Source organism: Oryctolagus cuniculus, chromosome 5, assembly GCF_964237555.1.
Source record: "Oryctolagus cuniculus chromosome 5, mOryCun1.1, whole genome shotgun sequence".
Classification (NCBI taxonomy): Eukaryota; Metazoa; Chordata; class Mammalia; order Lagomorpha; family Leporidae; genus Oryctolagus; species Oryctolagus cuniculus.
This window is the reverse complement of record NC_091436.1, coordinates 61738361-61763606: the sequence shown is the minus strand read 5'-3', so window position 1 is coordinate 61763606 and position 25246 is coordinate 61738361. Positions and strand designations below refer to the sequence as shown.

General features: G+C 46.8%; 2 protein-coding genes across 9 annotated transcripts in view; one reads left to right on the top strand and one right to left on the bottom strand.

The window, feature by feature from the left end:
• AK9 (adenylate kinase 9) overlaps positions 1 to 3719 on the bottom strand; it is a 159637-nt gene extending 155918 nt beyond the window's left edge. For 6 of the 7 annotated variants that reach the window (XR_011388592.1, XM_008263360.4, XM_070073706.1 and 3 more), the window contains exon 1: positions 3636 to 3719. The gene's annotated coding sequence lies outside the window, so the exon portion shown is untranslated. The other variant, XM_070073705.1, reaches the window with a different exon arrangement.
• A 726-nt stretch (positions 3720 to 4445) lies between these two features.
• Positions 4446 to 25246, top strand: part of FIG4 (FIG4 phosphoinositide 5-phosphatase) — a 125899-nt gene continuing 105098 nt past the window's right edge. The window contains exons 1-2 of one of the 2 annotated variants that reach the window (XM_002714901.5): positions 4446 to 4802; positions 24220 to 24318. In XM_002714901.5, coding sequence (XP_002714947.2) covers positions 4737 to 4802; positions 24220 to 24318 — 165 coding nt within the window. In that variant the 5' untranslated portion in view covers positions 4446 to 4736. The remainder of the gene's footprint in view (positions 4803 to 24219; positions 24319 to 25246) is intronic. The other variant, XM_051854439.2, reaches the window with a different exon arrangement.

The following is a 25246-nucleotide window of genomic DNA, read 5'->3' as shown; positions in this document are numbered from 1 at the left end:
ATACTCAGCAGACTCATAGAATGGCGGATGTCCTAAATAGCACTCTGGCCTCAGAATCAGCCCTAAAGGCACTCGGATCTGGCTGAAAAGCCCATGAGAGTATTTCAGGCATGGAAAGCCAAGACACTCTGGCAAAAAGATCTCTGTGAGTGAGATCCCAGTGGAAAGAACAGGTCTTCAAAGAGGGAGGTGCCTTTCTCTGAAGGGAGGAGAGAACCTCCACTTTGACTATGACCTTGTCTAAACAAGATAAGAGTCGGAGAACTCAAGGGGCTTCCATAGCCTTGGAAACTCATGACTGGTGCATAGGGAGATTACTAATGCCATAAACAGGAGTGTCAATTTGTAAAGTCAACAACAGGAGTCACTGTGCACTTACTCCTCATGTAGGATCTCTGTCCTTAATGTGCTGTACACTGAGGCTTAATGCTATAACGAGTACTCAAACAGTATATTTCACTTTGTGTTTCTATGGGGGTGCAAACAATTGAAATCTTTACTTAATGTACACTAAACTGATCTTCTGTAAAAAAAAAAAAAAAGCAATTATCAATTCCCAACTTGACTCTCACTGGGATTAAACATGACAATAGGTCTGATCTGATTTCATCATCATTTAAAAAAAATCATCTATTATTTTTCACTTTATGTTTCTTTGTGGGAGCAAACTGTTGAAATCCTTACTTAAGGTATACTAAGCTGATCTTCTGTATATTAAGATAATCGAAAATGAATCTTGATGTGAATGGAAGGGGAGAGGGAGTGGGAAAGGGGAGGGTTGTGGGTGGGAGGGACGGTATGGGGGGGGAAGCCATTGTAACCCATGAGTCGTACTTTGGAAATTTATATTCATTAAATAAAAGATAAAAAAAAAAAAAACATTGGGTTCAGGCCCAAGATGGTTTCCAGGACACAAATAAGTTTCATAAAAAGCAGCCCTGACCCCTTATCACCTGTCTCACGTACCACTGGCTCTCTTTCAGCTCACACCTCATGCCCAGTTCCTTGGGAACAGTTGACAGAAAATGACAAAGTTTCATGGAGAATGATGTTACGTTGGTGCAGGCTATGAATGGAACGTGTCCAGACTCTAGTGTAGCTCACAGGGGGCCCTGAACGGTGGCTGCTGGAGGGACTCCACCTGGCAGGCAGAGCTTTCAAGCAGTACTCTTGATCCTCAGTTTGAAGGACCATGCAGAGTGGCTTCGTCAAAGGCCTCAAAGAAGTCAGATGAGAAGAGAAAAAGAGTTCAGGGGAAGAAATGTGTGACTGGACTTAGAGTTTGGCAAACACACTCTTAGCACTCCTCCAATGGGTCACACGCTTGTAGAATCCCCTTCCCTTGAGAGCAGGTGGATCTGCGCCTTGCTTCTAAAGACAGCAAAGGCCTAGGAATATCATGCCGAGCATGCGGTGTGGTAGGAGACTCCAACTTAGTAGACTGGAGGGAAACTTCTTGTTGGCTTGGGAAGCAAGCTGCCATGTTGTGAAAGGACCACATAGTAAGGGGACAGGGGGTGGCTTTCAGGACTGAGAGCAGCCACTGGCCGAGAGCCAGTAAGAAAACAGGGACCTCAGACCCACAGCACAAACAGGTGACTTTAGGCAGCAAAGTGAGTGAGCTTGGGAGGGCCTTCTTCCTGAGCTGAGTGTCCAGAAGAAAACAGAGCTTGGCCAGCAGCTGACTGCTGCCTCATGAAGACCCTGAATGGAGGAGGGCCCTGCTGAGCGACCCCAGGACTCCTGCCCACTGAAACTATGAGGTCATGAATGTGTGTTTTAAGCCACTAAATTTGTTATGCAGTATAGAAAACTGACACAAACTGGGCACAAAATCTGCAGATCTCAGAAGAGGCACTGAACAATATGATGGCAGGATGATTCCCTGGTAGATGCCAGTCATTCTTTGACCTTGGTCTTGGTGCTTGCATAATGGGCTCCTAAACAGGCAGCAGGGACGGAGGCAACGGAGGCTGTGCACAGGCTCAACAATGGGCTCCCTCTCACCAAACTGATCTAGCTACTCGTGCTGCCGACTGCTGCAGTACCTGCAGCCAACACAGGGGACAATCCCTTGGAAGGGACAGAACATCCACTCAATGACTTAGGACACAGGACCCTTCATCTTAGGAGGGGCACACAACATGTCTACCTGGTATAGGTTTGCCTTCCCTACCCACAGGGCCTGGGCCATTGCTGCTATCTTAGAGCTTTGTGTCTCATTGACTATCGTGGGATCTCATATAATATCGTCTTGGAGGAAAGCACTTGCTTTATAGAAAAGAAGTGAGAAAGAGGCAGGTGAACATGGCATCCACAAATGCTGCTACATGCCACCTCATCCGGAAGCTGCTGGTCTGACCATATTGGAATCATCTCTTAAAGGAATAGTCAGTGCACTAGCTTGGGACGGTGTGAAGAGTACACTTGGCACCAAGTATAGTCCTTCCAAGGTGAGGAACGTCCTTCGAACCAAGGACTGAAAGTATGAGGGGCCTCTCACACCATCACTCTCAACGACTGACAGATATGCCGTCTGCTTTCCTCACAGTGCAGGCTCTGCTAGACTGGAGGTACTGGGCTTGGTGGAGAGCAGAGCCGCTTCTATCAGGGGACCCAGTAAAGGTTTCCCTAAACCTACATCTACTGCTGCCTCCCAGTCATTTCTGGCTCCACAAGCCCATGAGGAGGAATTGCACTGGCAGGCGGAGACAGGCTTGCTGCTGCACGACTGGATGAGGACTGTATATCAGCAACTCAGGGGCTTCTCAGAGACATCTCTTGATTGCTTTCAGAACGGCGAATGGGTAATCGCAGCCACCAAGGCCTGGCAAGGCCACAGGAACCAGGGTAACACAGTAACGTCCCTTAGGGATGAGAGCTGGTTAACCTACTGGGCAAGCAACTTATACTAGGGGAAATGGTGGTCAAGGGTAGGAAAACCTAGAATGGGCTACAGTTACTTGCAGTAGCAGATTCTGCAGTTTGTCGCATTAATCTTCATTTTGTAAGTCTTTCTTTTTTAGAAAGTGGGACTAGCCACTATCTTAAAGAACCAGAGATGGTTTCCGTTATGAAATAGAACAGAGTTAAATACTCGTCTTTCAAAGACCCAAGTCAAAGCAAAATGCCATAACCGACATGGCCATATTCTATTTCTTACTAAGCCATTAAAGAAAATTTCGATAATAAGCAAAATTTCTTTTTTAAATGTTGTAATTTCTCAACTCTGAATTTACAATCCAACTGCTAGTATCACTTCATGCTAAGCGTCTGTGCTACGATACCACACTTTCTTAAAAGTTTCAGCCCGCTACTAGCCGTTGGGAAACCTTCTCAGGGCGGACTCGGATCCACACAGGTCTTGTGTGCATCTCCTGGGAAACCCAGCCCTTCTGCCTGGGCTAGGTTAGCCGCCCCTCCAGGACAGCGGAAAACAGCCCTGGCCGGTCAAATACGGGAGTCGTTCAAAGGAAAAGTGGTTTTAAAGAAGCAGATTTACGAAGAGTCCTTGAGGTTTCGTTTTGCGAGACAAAAACTGGCCTGGGGTCCCAGCAGGAGGTGAGGTTCCAAGCCACCGATACCAAACTGCCCCCGCGCGGCGGACATGGAGCACCTGGAGGAAGACTGCTTACCTGCGGACGCTCCCGGAGCTGTTGAGCGGTTGCCCGGGAAACCTCGCGCGCGCCGCGCAGGGCATCTCGGGGCGGGGCCTCGGGGCGGGGCCTCGGGGCGGGGCCTCGGGGCGGGGCCTCGGGGCGGGGCCTCGGGGCGGGGCCTCGGGGCGGGGCCTCGGGGCGGGGCCTCGGGGCGGGGCCTCGGGGCGGGGCCTCGGGGCGGGGCCTCGGGGCGGGGCCTCGGGGCGGGGCCTCGGGGCCGGGCTGGAATTCCGCGGCTTCTTTTCTCACCCTCCACGTTTGCGTTTGAGTGTCATTTTGGATTGACCATTACGACGCGCGCCTTTCCACACGTGTGGAAGGGGATAATCAGAGAAGGCACAGACAGTGCCAAGCGGCCCGACCCCGAAGCCGGGGCTTGCGGTTGACACGCGGTTAGCCGCAGGCCTTGCTCTGAGGCAAAGCCGAAAGCTTGGACTTTGGGGGTGATTTTTTCTTAATTCCCTGCACCACACAGCCATTACACAACAGGGATTTTGCTGACTCTCTTAAGGATAAAATAGCTAACAGAGGAAAACCACCGATCCTCGCTGAAGGGTCTGCCAAGAGCCGGTTTCCAGGAAAATAAGGGCGGAAGTAGGGGGAAAAATCAGGCCAGTTTGGGAATGGATCTATCAGAGAACTCCCTTCAGAAAATCGCAAATCTTCGCCGCCCTTTTCCAAACAGGGGGAGCAGATACACAAGAAACTTCGAATCTGGCCACTTTATCTCCGCCCACATTCCCTCTTGCCCGCACCAAAGATGGCGCCCACAGCTTCTCATTTTAGCAGCACGCAGGTCCTGAGAGCTTCTAGACGGCCTCTCCACGGTACGTCCTCCAGTCCCGCCCCCATCACGACTGGGGCGGGGCTTGCCTGGAGGCGGGGCTCAGGAATCCGGAAACACCTGAACTGCAGGCGGTCGTTATAGCTGTAGCGCCCAGGCGGTGTTGTTTCCCACAGGACCTGGGATCCCGGCTCTGAGGTGTCGTCTCGCCGCGTCCCCGGGGCAGTCCGGCGGCTGCCACAAGCTGAGCCGCGGCCTGGTGCCCTGTTGCGGGGCCCTCATCGGCTCGGGCCATGCCCACAGCCGCCGCCCCCATCATCAGCTCAGTCCAGAAGCTGGTTCTGTATGAGACCAGAGCCGTGAGTACCTGGCGCGGCGGGACGCGGGCTGGAGGAAGGCGGGAGCGGGGTCCTGGGGCGGGGTCTCCCCCTGCCCTGCCCAGTTCTGGAGCGGGAGCCCTGGGCCGTGCGCGGGGGTCTGCACCCTGTGTTCGCACCCAGGCCGCTGCTGCATTTGCAAGTATTTGGCAAGTGCAAATATTTACACGTTGGAGCCTCGGCCGGGACGCGCTGGAAGCAGGTGCCTGCGGGACCTCAGGAGCAGTTGCCGAGGTTCCGTGGGAGTCACTGGGCTCTTTTCAGCGTTCAGAAAGTCTGTTGAAGTTCTGGGGTTCATGGTTCCACACCTTACACGCGGGAGTATGGGGAAAAAAAACTTGACCAATGGCTCCGTCACTTTCCTGTTCCTATTTCGTCGTTGTGATTGATGTTCATCACGTGGACTTTGCTGAATTTTCTGGTTCTCCTTCCCCCTACCCCCGCACTAACTTAAAAGGAAAGAAAAACTTACTTTATTTAAAGATGGTTAGTTTATTTGGGTAACATTAGCTTGCTTTTTTTTTTTAAAGATTTTATTTATTTATTTGAGAGGTAGAGTTACAGACAGGGAGAAACAGAGAGAGAGAGGTGTTCCATCCGCTGGTTCACTCCCCAAATGGCCACAACCACTGGAGCTGAGCTGAGCTGACCTGGAGCCAGGAGCTTATTCAGGGACTCCCAAGTGGGTGCAGGGGCCCAAGGACTTGGGCCATCTACTGCTTTCCTAGGCTGTAGCAAAGAGCTGGATTGAAAGAGCGGCAGCCGGGACTAGAACTGGCGACCATATGGGATGCCAGCACAACAGGTGGATGATTAATCTGCTGCACCACAACACTGGCCCCATAGCTTGCTTTTCACTTTACATTTTTTCTTTTTTTTTTTAAACAAGATTTATTTATTTTTAAATTTTAAAAAATTTTTTATTTATTTATTTTTTTGACAGGTAGAGTTATAGACAGTGAGAGAGAGAGACAGAGAGAAAGGTCTTCCTTCCATTGGTTCACTCCCCAAGTGGCCGCTACAGCCGGCGCTGCACCGATCTGAAGCCAGAAGCCAGGTGCTTCCTCCTGGTCTCCCATGCGGATGCAGGGCCCAAGGACCTGGGCCATCCTCCACTGCCTTCCCCGGCCACAGCAGAGAGCTGGCCTGGAAGAGGAGCAACCGGGACTAGAACCCGGCGCCCATATAGGATGCCAGCGCCACAGGCAGAGGATTAACCAAGTGAGCCACGGCACTGGCCCCCACTTTACATTTTTTCAACATGTTTTATTTTAAAACTTCTGTTACTTCAAAATGTTACTTGAATGGCTTCATAAATAGTGAATAAGCACATGGATTCCTAGTTCTCTGATTTGGGGAATGCTGTTGAAAGAACTACATACTTTCTGTGATCTCTTTTTGTTTTTTAAATATTTATTTATTTATTTGAAAGGCAGCGTCATAGAGAGGCAGAGGCAGGGGGAGAGAGAGAGAGAGAGGTCTTCCATCTGCTGGTTCACTCCCCAAACGGCTGCAACGGCTGGAGCTGAGCTGATTCGGAGCGAGGAACCAGGAGGTTCTGGGTCTCCCTCGCAGGTGCAGGGGCCCAAGGACTTGGGCCATCTTCTACTGCTTTCCTAGGCCTTAGCAGAGAGCTGGAGCGAAAGTAGAGCAGCTGGGACTTGAACCAGCACCCATATGGGATGCCAGCACTGCAGGTGGCGGCTTTACCTGTTACACCACAGTGCCAGTTCTATGTTTAAGGCTACTTGCCTCATGGTAATATGACCACAAAGGCTGGGTTCTTGCTTAATACTTTCTACAGGGCTAGAAAGTGTCTTCAGGGGGACATGGAGGGGACAGGTTGTCTCCCATAGAGGTAAACCACACAGTACCTGTCTGAAGTGTCTCAGTTCCAGTGCATTCCTAATAGCCCGTCTTCCTCAGTCATCATGAACATGCAACCCTTGTGGATGCTAAGTGAGCTTTGCTGACAACCTCACTGGGTTAGATCCCGACCAGAACACGAAAGGATCTCATGGTCTGTATTCGTAAGGCTGTGCCTTTCTCTGAAGAGAGTCCTGCAGGTTTATCATGTTGTCCTTGCAATGAAATCTTCCCACTTTCTATAAAATGTGCTGGTAAGCATCCTTGGTTCTAAATAAAGTACAGAAGTTTCAGCCCGATCAGAAGCCACACGCGTGAGGCCTGGCTGAGACGCTAGTGTTCTTTCTAAAGCGCCGTCACGGTACAGGGATCTCCTCAGCCATCTGTGTGGCCCCCATGCTGAAGAGAGGACGCTCAGAACCCCTCAGTCTGGCACTCAGAGACATATCTGGTGCACCCTCAACTTACCGTCTAGTCTTACATCTCCTTTGGTGTCAATTCGGCGGACGTGTATTGAAGGTCAGCACTGTGCCTTGTTTGGCAGTGAGCTGCATTGCTTTCAGTTCCCCATATGTACTCAGTGTTTTTCTGCTGTTCTCTTCCTGTAATGTCTGACTCAGTTAAAACCATGCTGGTACTCACAGGGCAGAGCTGGCAAATGCCTTTGCAAATGTTAGGCTCTCAATAGACACTGGTTAAGGGCACCTAAGGCAAAGAGATGTGCACTGTGAAACTCTGGAAACTGAAGCTCACTCTGGCCAGCTAGGAGATCGAAAGGACGTTTATCAGAAGGATGTTTGGAGAGCCACTGAATGGAATCCTTGGGGGATCCTGTCTCCCCAGCTTCTGGAAAAGCAGGAACAAGATGGCAGGATGGAGAGCCCTCCCTGAGTGCTGCCACAAACATAGGGCAGGTACTGGGAGTGAGAACCTGATTGGCTCAGGTGTGCTTGGGCACCTGCACCTGGCTACAGGACACCTGGCAGTGGGCTGTGGACACACCCTTCCCTTACAGGGACTGTTGGGGGCCAGGCACCCACCCTGCCAAATGTCTAGTGCGTTGGTTCTCTGAACCACGGTTTCCTTATCAGTTAAGTAGGTGATTCTTCTTGTTGATACTTATCTTAAAAAGCTATGAACAGCTGGCACCGCGGCTCACTAGGCTAATCCTCCACCTTGTGGCGCTGGCACACCGGGTTCTAGTCCCGGTCGGGGCGCTGGATTCTGTCCCCGTTGCCCCTCTTCCAAGCCGGCTCTCTGCTGTGGCCAGGGAGTGCAGTGGAGGATGGCCCAAGTACTTGGGCCCTGCACCCCATGGGAGACCAGGATAAGTACCTGGCTCCTGCCATCGGATCAGCGCAGTGCGCTGGCTGCAGCGTGCCGGCCGCGGCGGCCATTGGAGGGTGAACCAACGGCAAAGGAAGACCTTTCTCTCTGTCTCTCTCTCTCACTGTCCACTCTGCCTGTCAAAAAAAAAAAAAAAAAAAAAAAAAAAAAAAAAAAAAAAAAGCTATAAACAGGGGCTGACACTGTGACATAGTAAAGGTTATACCTCCACCTGTAGTGCCAGCATCCCATATAGGTACCAGTTCGTGTCTTGGCTGCTTCACTTCTGATCCAGCTCTCTCCTATGGCCTGAGAAAGCAGTAGAAGATGGCCCAAGTGCTTGGGCCCCTGCACTTACATGGGATACCCAGAAGAAGCTCCTGGCTCCTGGCTCCTGCTTCACATTAGCTCAGCTCCAGCTGTTGAGGCCATCTGGGGAGTGAACCAGCAGGTGGAAGACCTCTCTTTCTGTGTCTCCCTCTCTCTGTGTAACTCTACCTCTCAAGTAAATAAATAAATCTTTTTTTTAAAAAAAGCAATAAACACAAAGACTTTTTGAGTAGTAAGCTCAAAGTTTAAGGAATACAAATAACTCAGGAAAAGATATAAAATTGCTGGCAATGAAATAAATCCTAGCAGTTAAAAAAGATCTGAAGTATGTTGTATCGTGAGAATAATAGCTAATGTTTCAGAGTATTCAGTCAGGCACTGTTCAAAGGATTCTACAGATATTTTATTTTATTTTATTTATTTTTACTGTGATGCCCCCATACTTTGCCAGACAAAAGCAAATGTCTTTCTCTCTCTCTCTTTTTTTTTTTTTTTATTCTTGAGAGGCAGAGAGAGAGAGAGATAAGAGAGTTGGTTTCCATCTACTGCTTCACTCCCCAGGTGTCCACAGTGGTCAGGGGTTGGCCAGGCTTCAGCCAGGAACTGGGAATTCCACTCTGGTCTCCCACATGGGTAGCAGGGACCCAGCACTTGAGTTATCACTGTGGCCTCTGGGGTCTGCATTAGCACAAAGTCAGGAAGCAGAGCCGGCACTCAAACCCAGGCACTCTGATGTTGGACACAGGCATCTTAACCCCTAGGCCGAATGCCTGCCTGTTATTACTTCATCTTCATAAAACCTCTATGAGGTCGCTGATGTTACTGCTATGACTCCAATGGCTAATATTTTTATTTAGTGAAAGATAAAGACAAGGCAAAGAGAGTTTAGGACCATGTTACATGAGGTGTGGTTGGACCTGCGGAGAGAGAGATTTATAACTGAACTGTGACAAATTGCATCTAGAAACAGATTAAATGGTTGGAAACTTTTTTTTTTATTTGACAGGCAGAGTGGACAGTGAGAGAGAGAGAAAGGTCTTCCTTTTTGCCGTTGGTTCACCCTCCAATGGCCACCGCGGCCGGCGCATCGCGCTGATCAGAAGCCAGGAGCCAGGTGCTTCTCCTGGTCTCCCATGCGGGTGCAGGGCCCAAGCACTTGGGCCATCCTCCACTGCACTCCCGGGCCATAGCAGAGAGCTGGGACAGAATCCGGTGCCCCGACCGGGACTAGAACCCCATGTGCCGGTGCGGCAGGCGGAGGATTAACCTATTGAGCCATGGCGCCAGCCTGGAAATCCAGTTTGTGATTTGAATTTCTTTGCCTTTTTTTTTTTTTTTTTGGTTTTTTATTATAGGAAGTTAAGCATATACAAAGTAAACAAAATAAAAATTCCTGTGTATCCATTTCCCTGCTTTAACATTACCAGCACCCTGTCATTCTTCCTATCTATAATTCATTTCACTCCCACCTAGTTTTTCAAGTTCTTTTCCTTGAGAGAGAATTGACGAAGTTTGAGACGCACAAAGCAAAGTTGTAGAATTTGGACAGAATGGGATGGGGGTTTAGTTCAAGATGGCACACTGTCATGCGTGGCAAGTTGAGCTGACTGTGAGCAAAAGACTTTGGTTTCTCGCCTCATGAGGTTTCCATAGAACTCCTTGAATGTCCTAGTGATGTGGCAACCAGCTTCATCCAGAGAAAGTCATTCAAGAGCAAAAAGGACAAAGCTGCAATATCTTTTGTGTCCTGGCCTCTGGGGTCACACTCTGTCATGTCTGCAATTTGTTACTGATTACACAGGTCAGCCCTGCTCAGACAGATGGGGCAAGTAGCAGGAGATGAGAGGAAGGGCTCTTAGAATCTGACCACTACAGAGATTCGGTTCACTTTTTTCCATACATCAGTTGTTCAGCATCATTTGTTGAAAAGATTATCCTTTCTCAGTTGAGTTTCTTTGGCATCCTTGTGAAAAACTCACTGAATAGATGTGAGTCTACTCCTTAACTATTTTGTTTGGTCAGTTTTCTTTTGTAACATCATTATCAACTTGATCGTTGTAGTTTTACAGTAAGTCTTTTTTTTTTCCTTTTTTTTTTTTTTAAAGATTTATTTATTTATTTGAAAGTCAGAGTTACACAGAGAGAGGACAGGCAGAGAGAGAGGTCTTCCATCCGCTGGTTCACTTCCCAGATGGCCGCAGCGGCCAGAGCTGCGCTGATCCAGAGCCAGGAGCCAGGAGCTTCTTCCAGGTCTCCCACGCGGGTGCAGGGGCCCAAGGACTTGGGCCGTGTTGTACTACTTTCCCAGGCCATAGCAGAGAGCTGGATCGGAAGAGGAGCAGCTGGGACTAGAACCAGCACCCATATGGGATGCCAGCGCTTCAGGGCCCGTGCTGGCCCCTTACAGTAAGTCTTAACATCAGAAAGTTGCCCAACTTTATTCTTTTTGCAAATTATTGTAGCTATTCTAGATCCTTTGTGTTTTCGAATGAATTTTGTAATAGGCCTGTCCATGTCTGTTGAAAAGGAATTGTGATTATGATTTGGATTTTACTGAACCTGTTAATCAATTTGAGAATTGAAGTTATATCACTTATTTATTAAAGAGTTATGTATTTATTTGAGAGACTGAGTGAGAGAGAGAGAGAGAAAGAGAGAGGGAGCGCTCTTCCATCTAACTGCTGATTCACTCCCTGAGTGGTCACAATGGCTGAGGCTGGGCCAGGCTGAAGCCAGGAGCCAGGAATTCCAACTGGTTCTCCTATTTGGGTGGTAGGGGCCCAAGTACTTAGACTGTTTTCTGCTGCTCTGCCAGGTGCATTAACAGGGAGCTGGATCAGAAGCAAGCAGCTGGCGCTCTGATAGGATGCTCGCAACTCATAGTGTCAGCCCCAAATCTTATCATTTAGAATGAGAAATACTTCTTCCTTCCCCATCTGGATGCCTTTTATTCCTTTCCTTGTCTTACAGCACAGACTAGGACCTTTTATGTTGCTATAACAAAATACCTGGGTCTGGGTAATTTAGAAAGAAAAAAGCAGTTTTATGGCTCATGGTTACGGTGGAAAAGCAGAAGGCAAGCAGACATGTATGAAAAAAAGGCAAAATTGGAAGCCAGATGTTTATGGCTATATGCTCTTGTGACAATTAATCCTTTCCCTTGAGCACCAATCCAGTCTCACAAGAAAGACCTTAATCCTGCTTAAAGGCCCACCTCCCACGTGACTACACTGGCTGTAGAATTTTTATGTGAGTTTTGGTGGTGTCACACCTCTTCTAAACCATAGCAGACCCCTGGTATAAAGATGAATACAAGTAGCCAAAGCACTGGTTGTTAGAATTAGTTTTGTGGCAGAGATGCAATGGGACAGATAGCCAAAGAGAGACAGACAGAGGAAGTTCACATCTGCTGGTTCACTTCCCAAAGCCAACAATGGCCAGGGGACCACAGCTAGGAGCCCAGAACTCAATGTATGTCTTCCCTGTGGGTGGCAGGAGCCCAGCTACTGGAACCATCATCTCATTGCTTCCCAGCGTTTGCAGTAGCAGGAAGCTGGAGTCAAGGCTGAACTCAGGTACTCTGACATGGGACATGGGCCTCCTAACTGACGTCTTACGTGTTGGGCTAAATACCCACCCCCAGAGCTGACAGCCCTATCTTGGTCTTGATGTTAGGGGAACTATTTAGTCTTTCACTACTTAGAGTAATGTTAGCTATTGGTTTTCATAGATGCCTTTTATCAGGTTGGGAAAGGTTCCTCTTTCTTCTTACTCACTGAGAGGTTTTTTTTTTTTTTTTAATTGTGAATAGTTGAATTTTGCTCAATTTTTTTTCTGTATCCACATATGGCATTTCCTTTATTTGCTTACTATGATCAGTTACATTAATTCATTTTCAAATGTTAAACAAGCCTTAAGTTTTAGTTCATGCCATATTACTGTTTTCATGTATTATGAGATTCTATGTGCCAATATTTTGTTAAGGATTTTTGACTTTATGAATGTGTTCAGGATATTGGTCTATCATTTGCTTTAACATCTTTGTTTGATTTTTCACATTAGAATAAGTTTAGCCTCATAAAATGAGTTGAAGTGTTTCTTCTATTTTTCAAAAGAGACTAGATATTGTTTCTTTTTTTTTTTTTTTTTGCTAGAATTCCTAATGAAATATTTGGGGCTGAAGTAGCTTTTTGGGGTGAATTTTGATAATGAATCAGTTTCTCTAAGAGACACAGGGCTATACAGATTTTCAGTGGGTTCTGAATCAGTTTTGATACATTGTTTTTTTGAGAAATTTGCCCATTTCATCTTGTTTGTTGAATTTATTGACATCAAGTTGTTCCTAATACATCCTTATATCCTTTTTTTTTTTTTTTTTTTTTTTTTACAGGCAGAGTGGACAGTGAGAGAGAGAGACAGAGAGAAAGGTCTTCCTTTGCCGTTGGTTCACCCTCCAATGGCCGCCGCGGCCGGCGCGCCGCGCTGATCCGATGGCAGGAGCCAGGAGCCAGGTGCTTTTCCTGGTCTCCCATGGGGTGCAGGGCCCAAGCACCTGGGCCATCCTCCACTGCACTCCCGGGCCACAGCAGAGGGCTGGCCTGGAAGAGGGGCAACCGGGACAGAATCCGGTGCCCCGACCGGGACTAGAACCCGGTGTGCCGGCGCCGCTAGGCGGAGGATTAGCCTAGTGAGCCGCGGCGCCGGCCTTCCTTATATCCTTTTGATGTCTGTAGGATTTGTGGTAAAATTTTCTGTTTTATTCCTGACATTGGTATTTTGCATTCTTTCATTTTTCCTGCATCCATCTTGTTAGAGATTTATGAATTTTATTCACCATTAGAAAGAACTAGCTTTTGACTTTGATTGCTTTTCTCTAATGTTTGCTGTCTAATCAATTTCTGCTTCTAAGATTTTAGTTTCTTCTTCTTAATGGATTTTGAGTTAATCAGTGTCTTTGTTTGGGCTGCTATAACAAAATATACAAACGAGGTGGCTTATAAACAACGAAAACTTATTTCTCATGGTTGTAAAGGCTGGGAAATCCAAGTTCAAGGCACTGGCGGCTTCAGTGTCTGGTGAGGGCCCCATATGCCCTCCCATAAGAGTGTGAAAGGGGCGGGCAAACACCCTCTGGCCTCTTTTATAAGGGCGGGAATTCCATTTGGGAGGGCTCTGCCCTCATATCCTAATCACCTCCAAAAAGCCCCACCCTTTCAAAATTTTATTTATTTATTTGAAAGGCAGAATCACAGCCAGAGGGAGGGGAGAGGAAGAAAGGAAGGGGTGGGAGCGGGGAGACAGACAGATATTGAAGTCAAGATCTCCCATCTGCTGGTTCACTCTCCTAAATGATCACAACAGCCAGTGCTGGGCCAGGTTGAAGCCAGGAGCCAGGAATTCCATCTGTGCCTCCCACATGGGTGGCAAGGACCTGAGTGCTTGGGCCATCTTCTGTTGCCTTCCTGGGTGCATTAGCAGGGAGCTGGATTGGAAGCGGTGCAGCTGGGACTTGAACTATCACTCCGATATGGGATGCTGGTGTTGCAAGTGGTAGCTTAACCCGCTCTGCCACAATGCTGGCCCTAGCACCACCTCGTAATACTATTGCATTGGGGATTTGTTTTTAAACAGAGAAAGACAGACACAAACACACAGAGTTCCCATTGCACTGGTTCACTCTGCAGATGCTTGCAATGGCCAAGACTGGGCCAAGCTAAATCTGGGGGCTGGACTCCCAATCCAGGTTTTCTACATGGTTGTCAGGGACCCAACTACATGGGGCATCATCCGCTGCCTTCCAGGGTATGAATTAGCAGGAAGCTGGAGTCGGGCCAGAGTCTGGCATTGAACCCAGGCACTGCAATATGGGTTGCAGGTGTTCTGACTGGCATCTTAACTGTTAGGCCAAAGCCTGCCCCAGGGGATTAGGTTTCAATGAATGAATTTTGGGGGATATAAACATTTATACCATAGCAATCAGTTCATTTTTTTTTCTAGTTTCATAAGGTAGAATTTTAGATAATTTACATAGTTTTTTTATTCTAATAGGAAGCATTTAAAACCATAAATGTCAATAAAATAATAATCAAAAAGCCAACAACAGGGGGCCAGCATTGTGGCATAGTGAGTAAAGCTGCTGCCTGTGATGCCTCCAGCATCCTATATAGGTCAGTTCAAGACCCAGTCTTCCACTTCCGATCCAGCACCCTGCTAATGCACGGGAAAGCAGCGGAAGATGGCCCCAGTGCTTCAGCCCCTATACTCATGTGGGAGATCTGGAAGAAGCTCTTTGGATCAGCCCAGCTCCAGCCTTTGTGGCCAATTGGGGAGTGAACCAGCAGATGGAAGATACGCCCCCCCCCCCCCTTTCTCTGTAACTCTGATTTTCAAATAGATAAATAATTCTTATTTAAAAAGGCTAACAACACAGATAAAATAATAATTGCATCAAGAGCAGATAAAGCATTATATCCTTACATGCAAAAATCTTTTATAAATGGATATGAAAGGGGGCTGGTGCCATGGCTCACTTGGTTAATCCTCTGCCTGTGGCGCCAGCATTACATATGTGCACCAGGTTCTAGTCCCGGTTGCTGTTCTTCCAGTCCAGCTCTCTGCTGTGGCCCGGAAAGGCAGTGGAGTATGGCCCAAGTGCTTGGGCCCTGCACCCGCATGGGAGACCAGGAAGAAGCACCTGGCTCCTGGCTTTGGATTGGCGCAGTGCTGGCCGTAGTGGCCATTTTGGGGGTGAACCAACGGAAAGAAGACCATTCTCTCTGTCTCTTTCTCTGTCTATAACTCTACCTTTCAAAAAAAATTGATATGAAAAATAAAACACCCAAAAGAAAGGAAAGGAAATGAAAAGGTAATTCATCAAAAACCAAGTAAGAATATAAAAAGATACTGAACTTGCAAGCAAAGCAACAAATGAAAATAGATTATAATTTTCACCTATCAGAATGGCAAAGCTTGGCCAAAGTTGTTGGCAAGAATGTGAAAGAAATGGCATTTGCTGGGGTCGGCGCTGTGGCGCAGCAGGTTAATACCCTGGCCTGAAGTGCCAGCATCCCATATGGACGCCGGTTCTAGTCCCGGCTGCTCCTCTTCCGATCCAGCTCTCTGCTATGGCCTGGGAAAGTAGTACAAGATGGCCCAAGTCCTTGGGCCCCTGCACTCGTGTGGGATACCTGGAGGAAGCTCCTGGCTCCTGGCTTTGGATCAGCACAGCTCTGGCCACTGCAGCCATCTGAGAAGTGAACCAGCAGATGGAAGACCCCTCTCTCTCTCTGTCTCTACCTCTCTGTAACTCTTTCAAATAAATAAAATAAATCTTTAAAATAAAAAGAAATGACATTTGCTGTGGTTGATGGGCATGTATGAGTATTAATAGATTACTAAAGGATGAGGAGATGTATTAAGTGTCCAATGGACTATCTCTTGTCCCAAACCTTCATTTAGAAGGAAATTTAGAAGGGTGAACTTACTCCCAAGATGAAGTGCAGGTTGTCATTATCACCTGTGTTTCGAGGTGTATTTGTGGACTCTTTGGAGAGGGAAGGGAGTTAGGTTTGTAGGAGGCATGCAGGAGGTGTGTTTCCGCTGTGAAGGGGCAGCCCCTCACAGACACAGCTGTTTTGTCTGGCACCCAGCACCGTCCTGTGGTCCTTCGGCTCCTGTGACCCTGCTCTGGTCTTTGTGTACCCTGTGGCTTAGGACTGATCCAGCCCAAAGCGACCAGAAGTTGCCCACAGGAGTTGTACCAACTTGAAGTTATCATGGGTGAAATTGCAGTTTGCCTTAGATGGTTTCTAACTTATGGGTATCTGCCCTTAAAATGTGATGCTCTAGGGGTATTACCGTCACAGTAAGTGACCATTTCATACCAAAGAGATGAGCACATGGCAGTTGACTTTACCCCAGTTGGACTCTGTGGGTGTTGTGGTCCAGCAGTTGGGATGCTGCTCGGGATAGCAGCATGTCATATCAGAATGTGTGGGTTTGAGTCTCCATTCTGCTTCCAGTCCAGCTCCCTGCTAATGTGCACTCTGGGAGGCAGTGAGTGATGGCTTCCGCACTTGGTCCCTGCCACCCAAATGAGAGATCTGGATGGAATTTCTGGCTCTAACTTGGGCCAGCCCTGGCTGTTGCAGGTATCTGGGGAGTGAACCAGTGATTGGCAGATCTCTAGCTTTCTTTCTCCTCCTTTGATCAATCAATAAATAAACAAAAACAAGTAAAAATAAATGCAACTGGTAACTGAATAGAACAAGGATTGCTTGTGTCTGTGTGTGTTTTGTGAGAATAAACTTTACACTTATAGTTCAAAATTGTTAAATTGTATCAATTAATTAATTAATTAATTCCTTACCTTGCATCAGAAGGGTTTAAGGAGACTTCTTCCTCCATCACCCCCTACCCTGATGTCATGAGAACCACATCAGAAATGATGATTTTTAGTTAATTAACCTTGATTTGTGGACTCAGGAACAGGAGAACAGTTTAGGGTGTGGTGGGGTAAGGGATTGGAGCAGGGAACCAAATGGTATGGAGTCGGAGAGAGAAGAGTGGTGGTTGTAGCTGGATTAGGAGGCGTGGCCGGGGTGACAGTTTGACACGTGTTCCTGCAGGGCATTTGAAGCCCTAACAGGGGGGCCTGGAGACATCCCCTTAGACTAGGAGACTCCTCCCTTCCCGGCTGCATGCTGCCTGTTGGACTTGCTTGCCTGGTGAGTGAGGCATAGGCCTGCGGTGGTATTAGAGTGTGAGAAGTGACTTCCTGATGTTCTTTAAAAAGCAGACATTTAATCTGAAAGTTCAAGTGAAGTTTAACATTAATCGAAGCTGTCGTACAACCTAAAATTTCCTCCATTTCAAGAAGGTTGATTTTCCTCCCTCGGATGAAAAGTGAATGATTAATTAGCCTGTCATTATAAAAGGAGATAATAATGTAGTAGATACTGAATTTCCTGTTAAATGGATTAGCTATTGTATTCCATTTGGATCTCATATACATACTTTAGAAACGCATTTATCTTTATACCCAGTCACCACTATTAAAGCTACATGCTGAAGTGTTGAGCTTTTTCTAGAATATTGATGCTTAACTTTTGGAAGGGAGCCAGCTCAGAGCATCTTCTTTATCTTTTAATATAGCTTTTTTTGGTATCCTAATTCTTCACCCCAACTCCTTCCAAACCCCTAATTCCCAAACCCTGGAGGATACTTCAAAGGGTTTGTGGAAAATGAAATTATTTTATTTTCTGTGTAAAAAGTTTTTGAAATCCATGCATATGAGGGGGTTTTCAAAAAATTCATAAAGTCATGATGATGAACACATTATGGATTTCATGTTTTTTTTTTTTTTTTTTTTTGGTTCCACAAGAAACTATCTTGGGTTCATTTTTACATGAACTCTTTGAAGTACCCTCTTATCTACCAACACACATTTCCATCAGCAGTGTTGCTGCACACACACCTAATTGCCTGTGTATATTCATTCAGTCTGGTGTGCGCCTGATTTTTTTTTTTTTTTTTTTTTTGCCAGGTAGAGTTAGACAGTGAGAGAGAGACAGAGAGAAAGGTCCTCCCTCCGTTGGTTCACTCACCTAATGGCTGCCACAGCCGACGCTGTGCTGATCCGAAGCCAGGAGCCAGGTACCTCCTCCCTGTCTCCCACGTGGGTGCAGGGACCCAAGCATCTGGGCCATCCTCCACTGCCTTCCTGGGCCACAGCAGAGAGCTGGATTTGAAGAGGAGCAACCGGGACTAGTACCCGGCACTCCAACCGGGACTAGAACCCGGTGTGTCAGTGCCACAGGCGGAGGATTAGCCTAGTGAGCCATGGTGCGCCTGATTTATGGAAGCCTCACATCCTCCAGTGACTGCTCCCTTTCCCTCCTGTTGCTCTTGGACATCTCATTTATCTCTGTCGCCTTCAGAGTGTGAACTATGATCCCATCACTGCTTCAAACCCTGCCACCATTTGAGGTGCCTTTTTTCCCTCCCTACAATCATAGTCCTCACTATGAGTGTATAATAAATTGAGCTCTGGATTTCCTCCAGATCCATAACTCTCCTCTCAACATACCTGGGGTGGCCTACTGGCTGTGCTTTTGATTGCTGTCATGGGCATTCAGCGAGTGAACCAGTGGCCGGGCGCTCTCTCTCCACCTGTCTGTGTCTCTACCTCTTAAATAATTAAATTATAATAATAAAACTTTTGACACATTCGCATACCTTAGGTGTTGTTGGGGAGGGTCTCATCTTGGAGCAATGGCCGCCATCTTGGGATGGTCCCTCTCCCTTGTCCTTGTGATGATTTGCCTCTCTCCAGGATCCCATAATTCCCTCTTTCTGGATTTATGCCCTCATTTTGGTAGTGTGTCTCCTTCAGTTTTTTCCCTGGGAAGTGTTCATGGAAGGTAATAATTTTTCGAGCACATGCATATCTAAAAATGTACTTCTGCCACCCTAAGGCTTGACTGATAAATGTAATGTTGAAATAAATAAACTGAAACAAATTTCCCCTTGGAACTGTGAAGGCATCACATCCCTGTCGCCCGCCTTCCAGTGTCGCTGCTGAGAATTTCTAATGTCGTTCTCTTCATCTTTCCTATGGAGCCGCTTTTCTCCGTCTTTAGAAGTTTATGTTATCGCCGGCGCCACGGCTCACTAGGCTAATCTTCCGCCTTGCGGCGCCGGCACACCGGGTTCTAGTCCCGGTCAGGGCGCTGGATTCTGTCCCAGTTGCCCCTCTTCCAGGCCAGCTCTCTGCTGTGGCCAGGGAGTGCAGTGGAGGATGGCCCGAGTACTTGGGCCCTGCACCCCATGGGAGACCAGGAAAAGCACCTGGCTCCTGCCATCGGATCAGCGCGGCGGCCATTGGAGGGTGAACCAACGGCAAAGGAAGACCTTTCTCTCTGTCTCCCTCTCTCACTGTCCACTCTGCCTGTCAAAAAAAAAAGTTTATGTTATCTTCGTTTTGAGCTATATTCTTTTTTATTTGAGAGGTAGAGTTTACAGACAGAGAGAGGTAGAGACAGAGAGAAGTCTTCCATCCGCTGATTGACTCCCCAAATGGCTGTACCGGCTGGAGCTGGACTGATCTGAAGCCAGGAGCCAGGAGCTTCTTCTGGGTCTCCCACGTGGATGCAGGGGCCCAAGGACTGGGAAAGCAGTAGAAGATGGCATTTGACCTGAGTGTGACTGCTCCCATGGCGTCTTCTGCCTTGGCTTCTATGAGGGCATCCTGGGCTCTGGGGGAGGGCGGAGGGCAGAGGCGAGAGAGTTTCCTTTTCCATGTTCGCTCCTCTTGGTCTTCTCAGCTTCTTCCTTCTCTGTGGCTAGCCTCTCAGTGATGGAGCTCCTCAAGCTAGGCGTTTGGGCTTTCATTTCTGTCTGTACGTCCCCTGGTAGGTTCAACCCAGTCCTCAGGCCGTAAATGCAGTGAGTGTGTTTATGACACTCAGGTCGCCAGTTCCTGCTTCACCTCTTTGGGCATTTTGTGAACACAACTCTTAGTGTCTCATCAAGCCTGTTTTTTTCTTTTTTTTTTCTAAATGCGACACCATTTAGCTAGTTGCTCAAACACACATAATTGGATTATTCCCTTTCCCAGTCAAATCCATTAGTAAATTATATCTTCAAAATTCATATTCAGTTATCATTTCACCCAGGTGGCTGGCTCAGTGCCTGATACAGAGGCATTCACTGGTCAATGGTCAAATGGACATCAACTGAAAACAAGGATTGGTGTGAAAAACAGTGTGGGCTCTTTACAGCTGTGGGGTCCACAAATGACAAAGGCAGGGGATTATTCTAGATTAAAAGGTAGGGGCTGGCATTGTGGCATGGTGCCAGCATCCCATATGGGTGCTGGTTTGTGTCCCAGCTGCTCCGCTTCCAATCCAGCTCCCTGCTAATGGCCTGGGAAAAGCAAAGATGGCCCAAGTGTTCAGGCCCCTGCCATCTACATGGGAGACCTGGCTGAAGCTCCTGGCTCCTGGCTTCAGCCTAGACCTGTGCTGGCTGTTGCAGCCATCTGGGGAGTAAAACAGCGGATGGAAGATCTCTCTCTTTCTCTGTTTCTCTCTGTCTTTCCCCATACCCCCCACCCTGTAACTCTGACTTAAAAAAAACAAAAAGGATATTTAAAAAGATATGGTACCAAATGCAATGCATGATCTTTGATTAGATTCTGTTTTTTAAAAAGCCAGCTATAAAGGACATTATAAAAGACAGCTGGGGAAATTTGAAAACCTGGTGCTACAGTACCAGTGGAGTTACGATACGTGAGAGGATGGCCTTGCTTTTAGGAAATACAAATTAAGGGTCTAGTAGTGATGCGTTAGGATGCCTGCAGCTCATTTCAAATGGTTCAGAAGAGGACAGCTGCTGTCAGGACGGAGAGAAGGAAGGAGGAAACGGGTACAGTAGAACATCAGCCGTTGGGGAATCCAGGCAAAGGATACGTAGGTGGTCATGGTACTGTTTTATCTTCCTGGAGGTTTGAGAGTTTTTTTCAAAATAAACAATTGGAGGAAATCAGCAGTGGAGAATTTTTAAAATTAATTATTTTAAGGTATACAAATTTCGTAAATATAACTTTAGGAATATAGTTATTCTTCCCAGCATACCCGCCCCCTCACCCACACTCCCACCCCTCCTCCTCCTCCCTCTCCCCTTCCCAGTCCCATTCTCCATTAAGATTCATTTTCAATTAACTTTGTACACAGAAGACCAATTCTATACTAAGTAAAGATTTCAACAATTTGCGCACCCACACACACAAACACACTGAAACCACTGAAACTGTTTGGGAACAAGTTTTACAGTTAGCTCTCATAATATAACTCATTGAGGACAGAGGCCCTGCATGGGGAGTTAGTACACAGTGACTCCTGTTGTTAATTTAACAATCAACACTCTCATGTATGACGTCAGCAGTGGAGAATTTAATGAAAAATATTTCAGGGCCGTATTTAAACCCCCCACAGGTACTATTAGATGTAACATACTATTGCATGTAGCAAGTTCTTATTACATTAAGCATACTAGTAAATGTAACAGAGTCTAAGAATACACATAGTTAGGATTTTGATGTATTGAACAGGTGGTGGGGGGGTGGGGGTGGAAACACACCAAGTGGAAAAGTTACCACTTTAAAACAATGGGTATGAAAGTAGATGTTCAACTGCCCACCAGAGGGCAGTGCAGGCAGTCATTCTGCTGTCCAGGCTGTCCCACACTGGCTTCGCGTGAGGTCGCTATTCTCTGCACAAAACGTTTTTAGGGTTCTTAGACCGACTTAGTAGAGAGAGTGGGTGGTTTATACTGCCTCCCGTTTCTTTCTCCGCACTCAGATCTGGTCATAAATCCCGTTGATCTTCGCTTTTGCTTCCTGTGGCTTGTGGCATCTCTGTGGGGTTTGGAAGGTGCTGGCTATGGGAGGTGTAGATCTGCCTTCTTATGTGTGCCACAAAGGCCAATAGCACATTTTCTCAGTAGCATGTCAGGATTTATGTTTGTATTTCAGTCTATTTTGTTTTGCATACTGCCAACTCATAATCCTATTACAGTTAAGCTTTAGATTTCCTAGCATCTGTTAAAATCCTAGGAGTTCCGTACAGGGATTTTATGCCCTTTTAAAGCCATGATGTGCCTTCTTTCTAAGCAGTTGACTTAGAAGAGCCTGCTTAGTGTGGCTGTTGTGGAAGATTCCCCCACTAAATGCTGACCTTGTGGTAGACGGTGGTTCTTCCACAAAGCAGTCGCCAACGCCTGTGGAGCTACATGGTGCCGGGAGACACAGAGGCAGGCAGGTGGTCCCAGGCCCGCCACTGGGGGAGGGGAGAGCCGAGCCACAGAGAGAAGGAACCCGCACTCGCTGGTGCCCTTTTCCCGTGGACCGGGCAGACCCCACGCTTGGGGCACCTTGTGAGCTTCTGTTCCTTCCTCTTGCTCCTCCCACAAACACCAGCTTCTTCCCATCAGGCTCCCACTTGCTGTCTCCTCTCCTGGGAACTGCTTTCATTCGTGTCCTCAAGAAGCTGGCTCCCTTTTCTGCTAACTGGCATGAATCCTTCGTGGGTTCGTTCTGTTAGCTTGGCTGCCCCTCTCCTCCCAGTGCTGGCTAGGGTCGCAGGGACAGGAGTAAGCTGGGCCCAACTGAGACTCTTTGACCTGTTCCCTCTCGGTGTCCCTGCCTGCTTGCTGCCCCCCGCCCCCAGGCCCTTGAGTCCTGTCCCTGAATGCCCCAGCTTGGTTTACTACTTTTTACTGCAGTCACTTCATTGCTGCTTCATTGCAGCTGGAAGTGTTCCCCAGGCTCTGCCTCTCCTGGCAGACAAGGTGCATAGTTTTGGTTAGCCTTCCTCTTGACACTGGCAGGCCCTCATCTTCCTATGTTCAGTGTGGCTCTTCTTCCTAACCTGCGAGTGGATCAGATCAGATCTGTACCAGATACATATCCAACAATCATGATAAAAACCCCATCTGTATTTCTACAAATTTAGAGTTAAAACATTGTAACCAAGTGCTCATATTCTGATAGTAAAACCTTTTAAAAAAAGATTTATTTAGTTATTTGAAACTACATTGACAGTGAGGAGAGAGAGAGAGAGGTTGTCCATACACTGGTTCACTTCTCAGATGGCCACAACAGCTAGGGCTGAGCTAGGCTGAAGCCGGGAGCCAGAAGCTTCCTCTGGGTCTCCCATGTGGGTGCCTGGGCCCAAGGACTTGGGCCATCTTCTGCTACTTTCCCAGGCCACTAGCAGGGAGCTGGGGCAGAAGTGGAGCAGCCGGAACTCGAACCAGTACCCATATGGGATGCAGGTGCCCCAGGAAGAGGCTTAGCCTACTACGTTATAGCGCCAGCCCCTTAAATGTTATTTTAAAATAATTCATCACATCTAGATTTTTAAAAAACATTTTCATTTAAATACAATTATTTTCCCACAATAGTAATTTTTATATTTGAAAAGCAGAGAGGGAGATTGAGAAGGCGAGGGAGAGGGATAGAGGAAGAGGGAAAGAGGGAGAGATTTTTCATCTGCTGGCTCGCTCTGCAAATAGCCATGGTCCAACTGCTTGAGCCATCCCCTGTTGCCTCCCAGGCTACGCACTAACAGGATTCTGGAATGGAGAGGAGCAGGGACTGGAACCCAGGCATGCAGCTATAGGGTGGGTCATCCTGCCCCTCCCCTTCCCACACTTTTATTATTCATTTTATTTACAGTACTCATTTAAGAAGACGAAATATTATTGTGTTCCAGCATAATACTCCAAGGAAGTGTTTCAGGAAAGAGAGTAGTCATTATTTCCTATAGCTTATCTGTAAAAAGCCACTTGGGAAAGTACAAGCATTTTATAGGACTTTGGGGTAGATTTTTATGGTTGCTGTATTAAAGTCACTTTCAGAATTTAATTTCTTTCTATAGAAAAATTTTAAAGATTGATTTGAAAAATTGTCACTATTTTAATAGTTGTACCTTTCCAAGCATTCCCAATTGTGTGCTGAGCCTTCTGATGCCTACAAGAGCTGCTTTTGTCCTGGCAAAGCTGAAACATCAGTCTCCAATCAGTTAGGTTAATCTCTAATTTTGTAATATAATTAAATGCATCTGACCTGGTTACTAGGCACATTTCAGATATCAGACTGATACTTATCGCGAAACCACTAAGAATATTTCAATTTAAATTGCCCTTTTGGAATTAGCCTTTCTATAATTTGCCAAAAAAAAAAAAGAAGTATTTCTTTAAAAAGAAAAGCAAGCTGCCTTTATGAATAGGTTTAATTTCAAAACCTGAAGTGGTTCTAAAATGTGTGCGGGGCAAGGTGCCTTAAGAAACTAATGCCATTTCTTTTTATTTATAGAGATACTTTCTCGTTGGGAGCAATCATGCGGAAACGAAATATCGTGTCTTGAAAATTGATAGAACAGAGCCCAGAGATTTGGTCATAATTGATGATAGGGTGAGTACCATCCAAACAGCTACAGAAACTTCCACATCCGTTGTTTAAAGGACGTAAAATATCCTTAATGATGCTTTTTTTTTTTTTTTTTTTTTTAGCATGCATCAGAAAGTTAGTTACTTTTCTTGGTTGGATAGAATTTGAATCTCTAATCTGCTTTCTCGAAATTATGATGTCAAGAAGTATGCCAGAATTAGACCTGTTCATCATTTTGATTTGTTTGCAAAAGCACTTTTTGTGGCTAAGATAATAAAGACATTTCCTTGAAGAGCTAATATTTTAAGGATTCAGTATAACTTGATCTTACCTCTCCCAAAGAGATGACCCATTGCTGTGCTTTAATGCAAAACTCTTCGTGGCCAGGGGAGACTCCTATGCTACGACTTCATTCTGTTCAAAACTCTTAGGACCTGTTCTGATAACTTGCTAGACACTTAAGACCACTTAAGCTGTTTTTATTTTTAAGATTTATTTATTTGAAAAGCAGAGCTCCAGAGAAAGAGAGAGGGAAAGACACAGAGAGAGAGAGAGATCTTCCACCTTCTGGTTCACTCCCCAAATGACCACAATGGCTGGAGCTGGGCTGGTCCAAAGCCAGGAGCAAAGAGCTTCTTCTGGGTCTCTCACGTGGGTGCAGGGGCCCATGGACTTGGACCATCTTCTGCTGCTTTCCCAAGCCACTCTCAGGAGCTGGATCTGAAGTGGAGCAGCCGGGACATGAACCAGCACCCATATGGGATGCTGGCGCCACAGATGGCAGCTTTACCTTCTGCGCCACAGTGCCGGCCCCCACCCAAGCTGTTCTTATCCAGACACTATAGTATCCAAAGTCAGGAATACAGACACTTAATTCAAGTGACACAAAAACATGAAACTATTAGTCATAGTTCTCTACAATGCATTGGGTATAGACCAGTTAATTTTAACT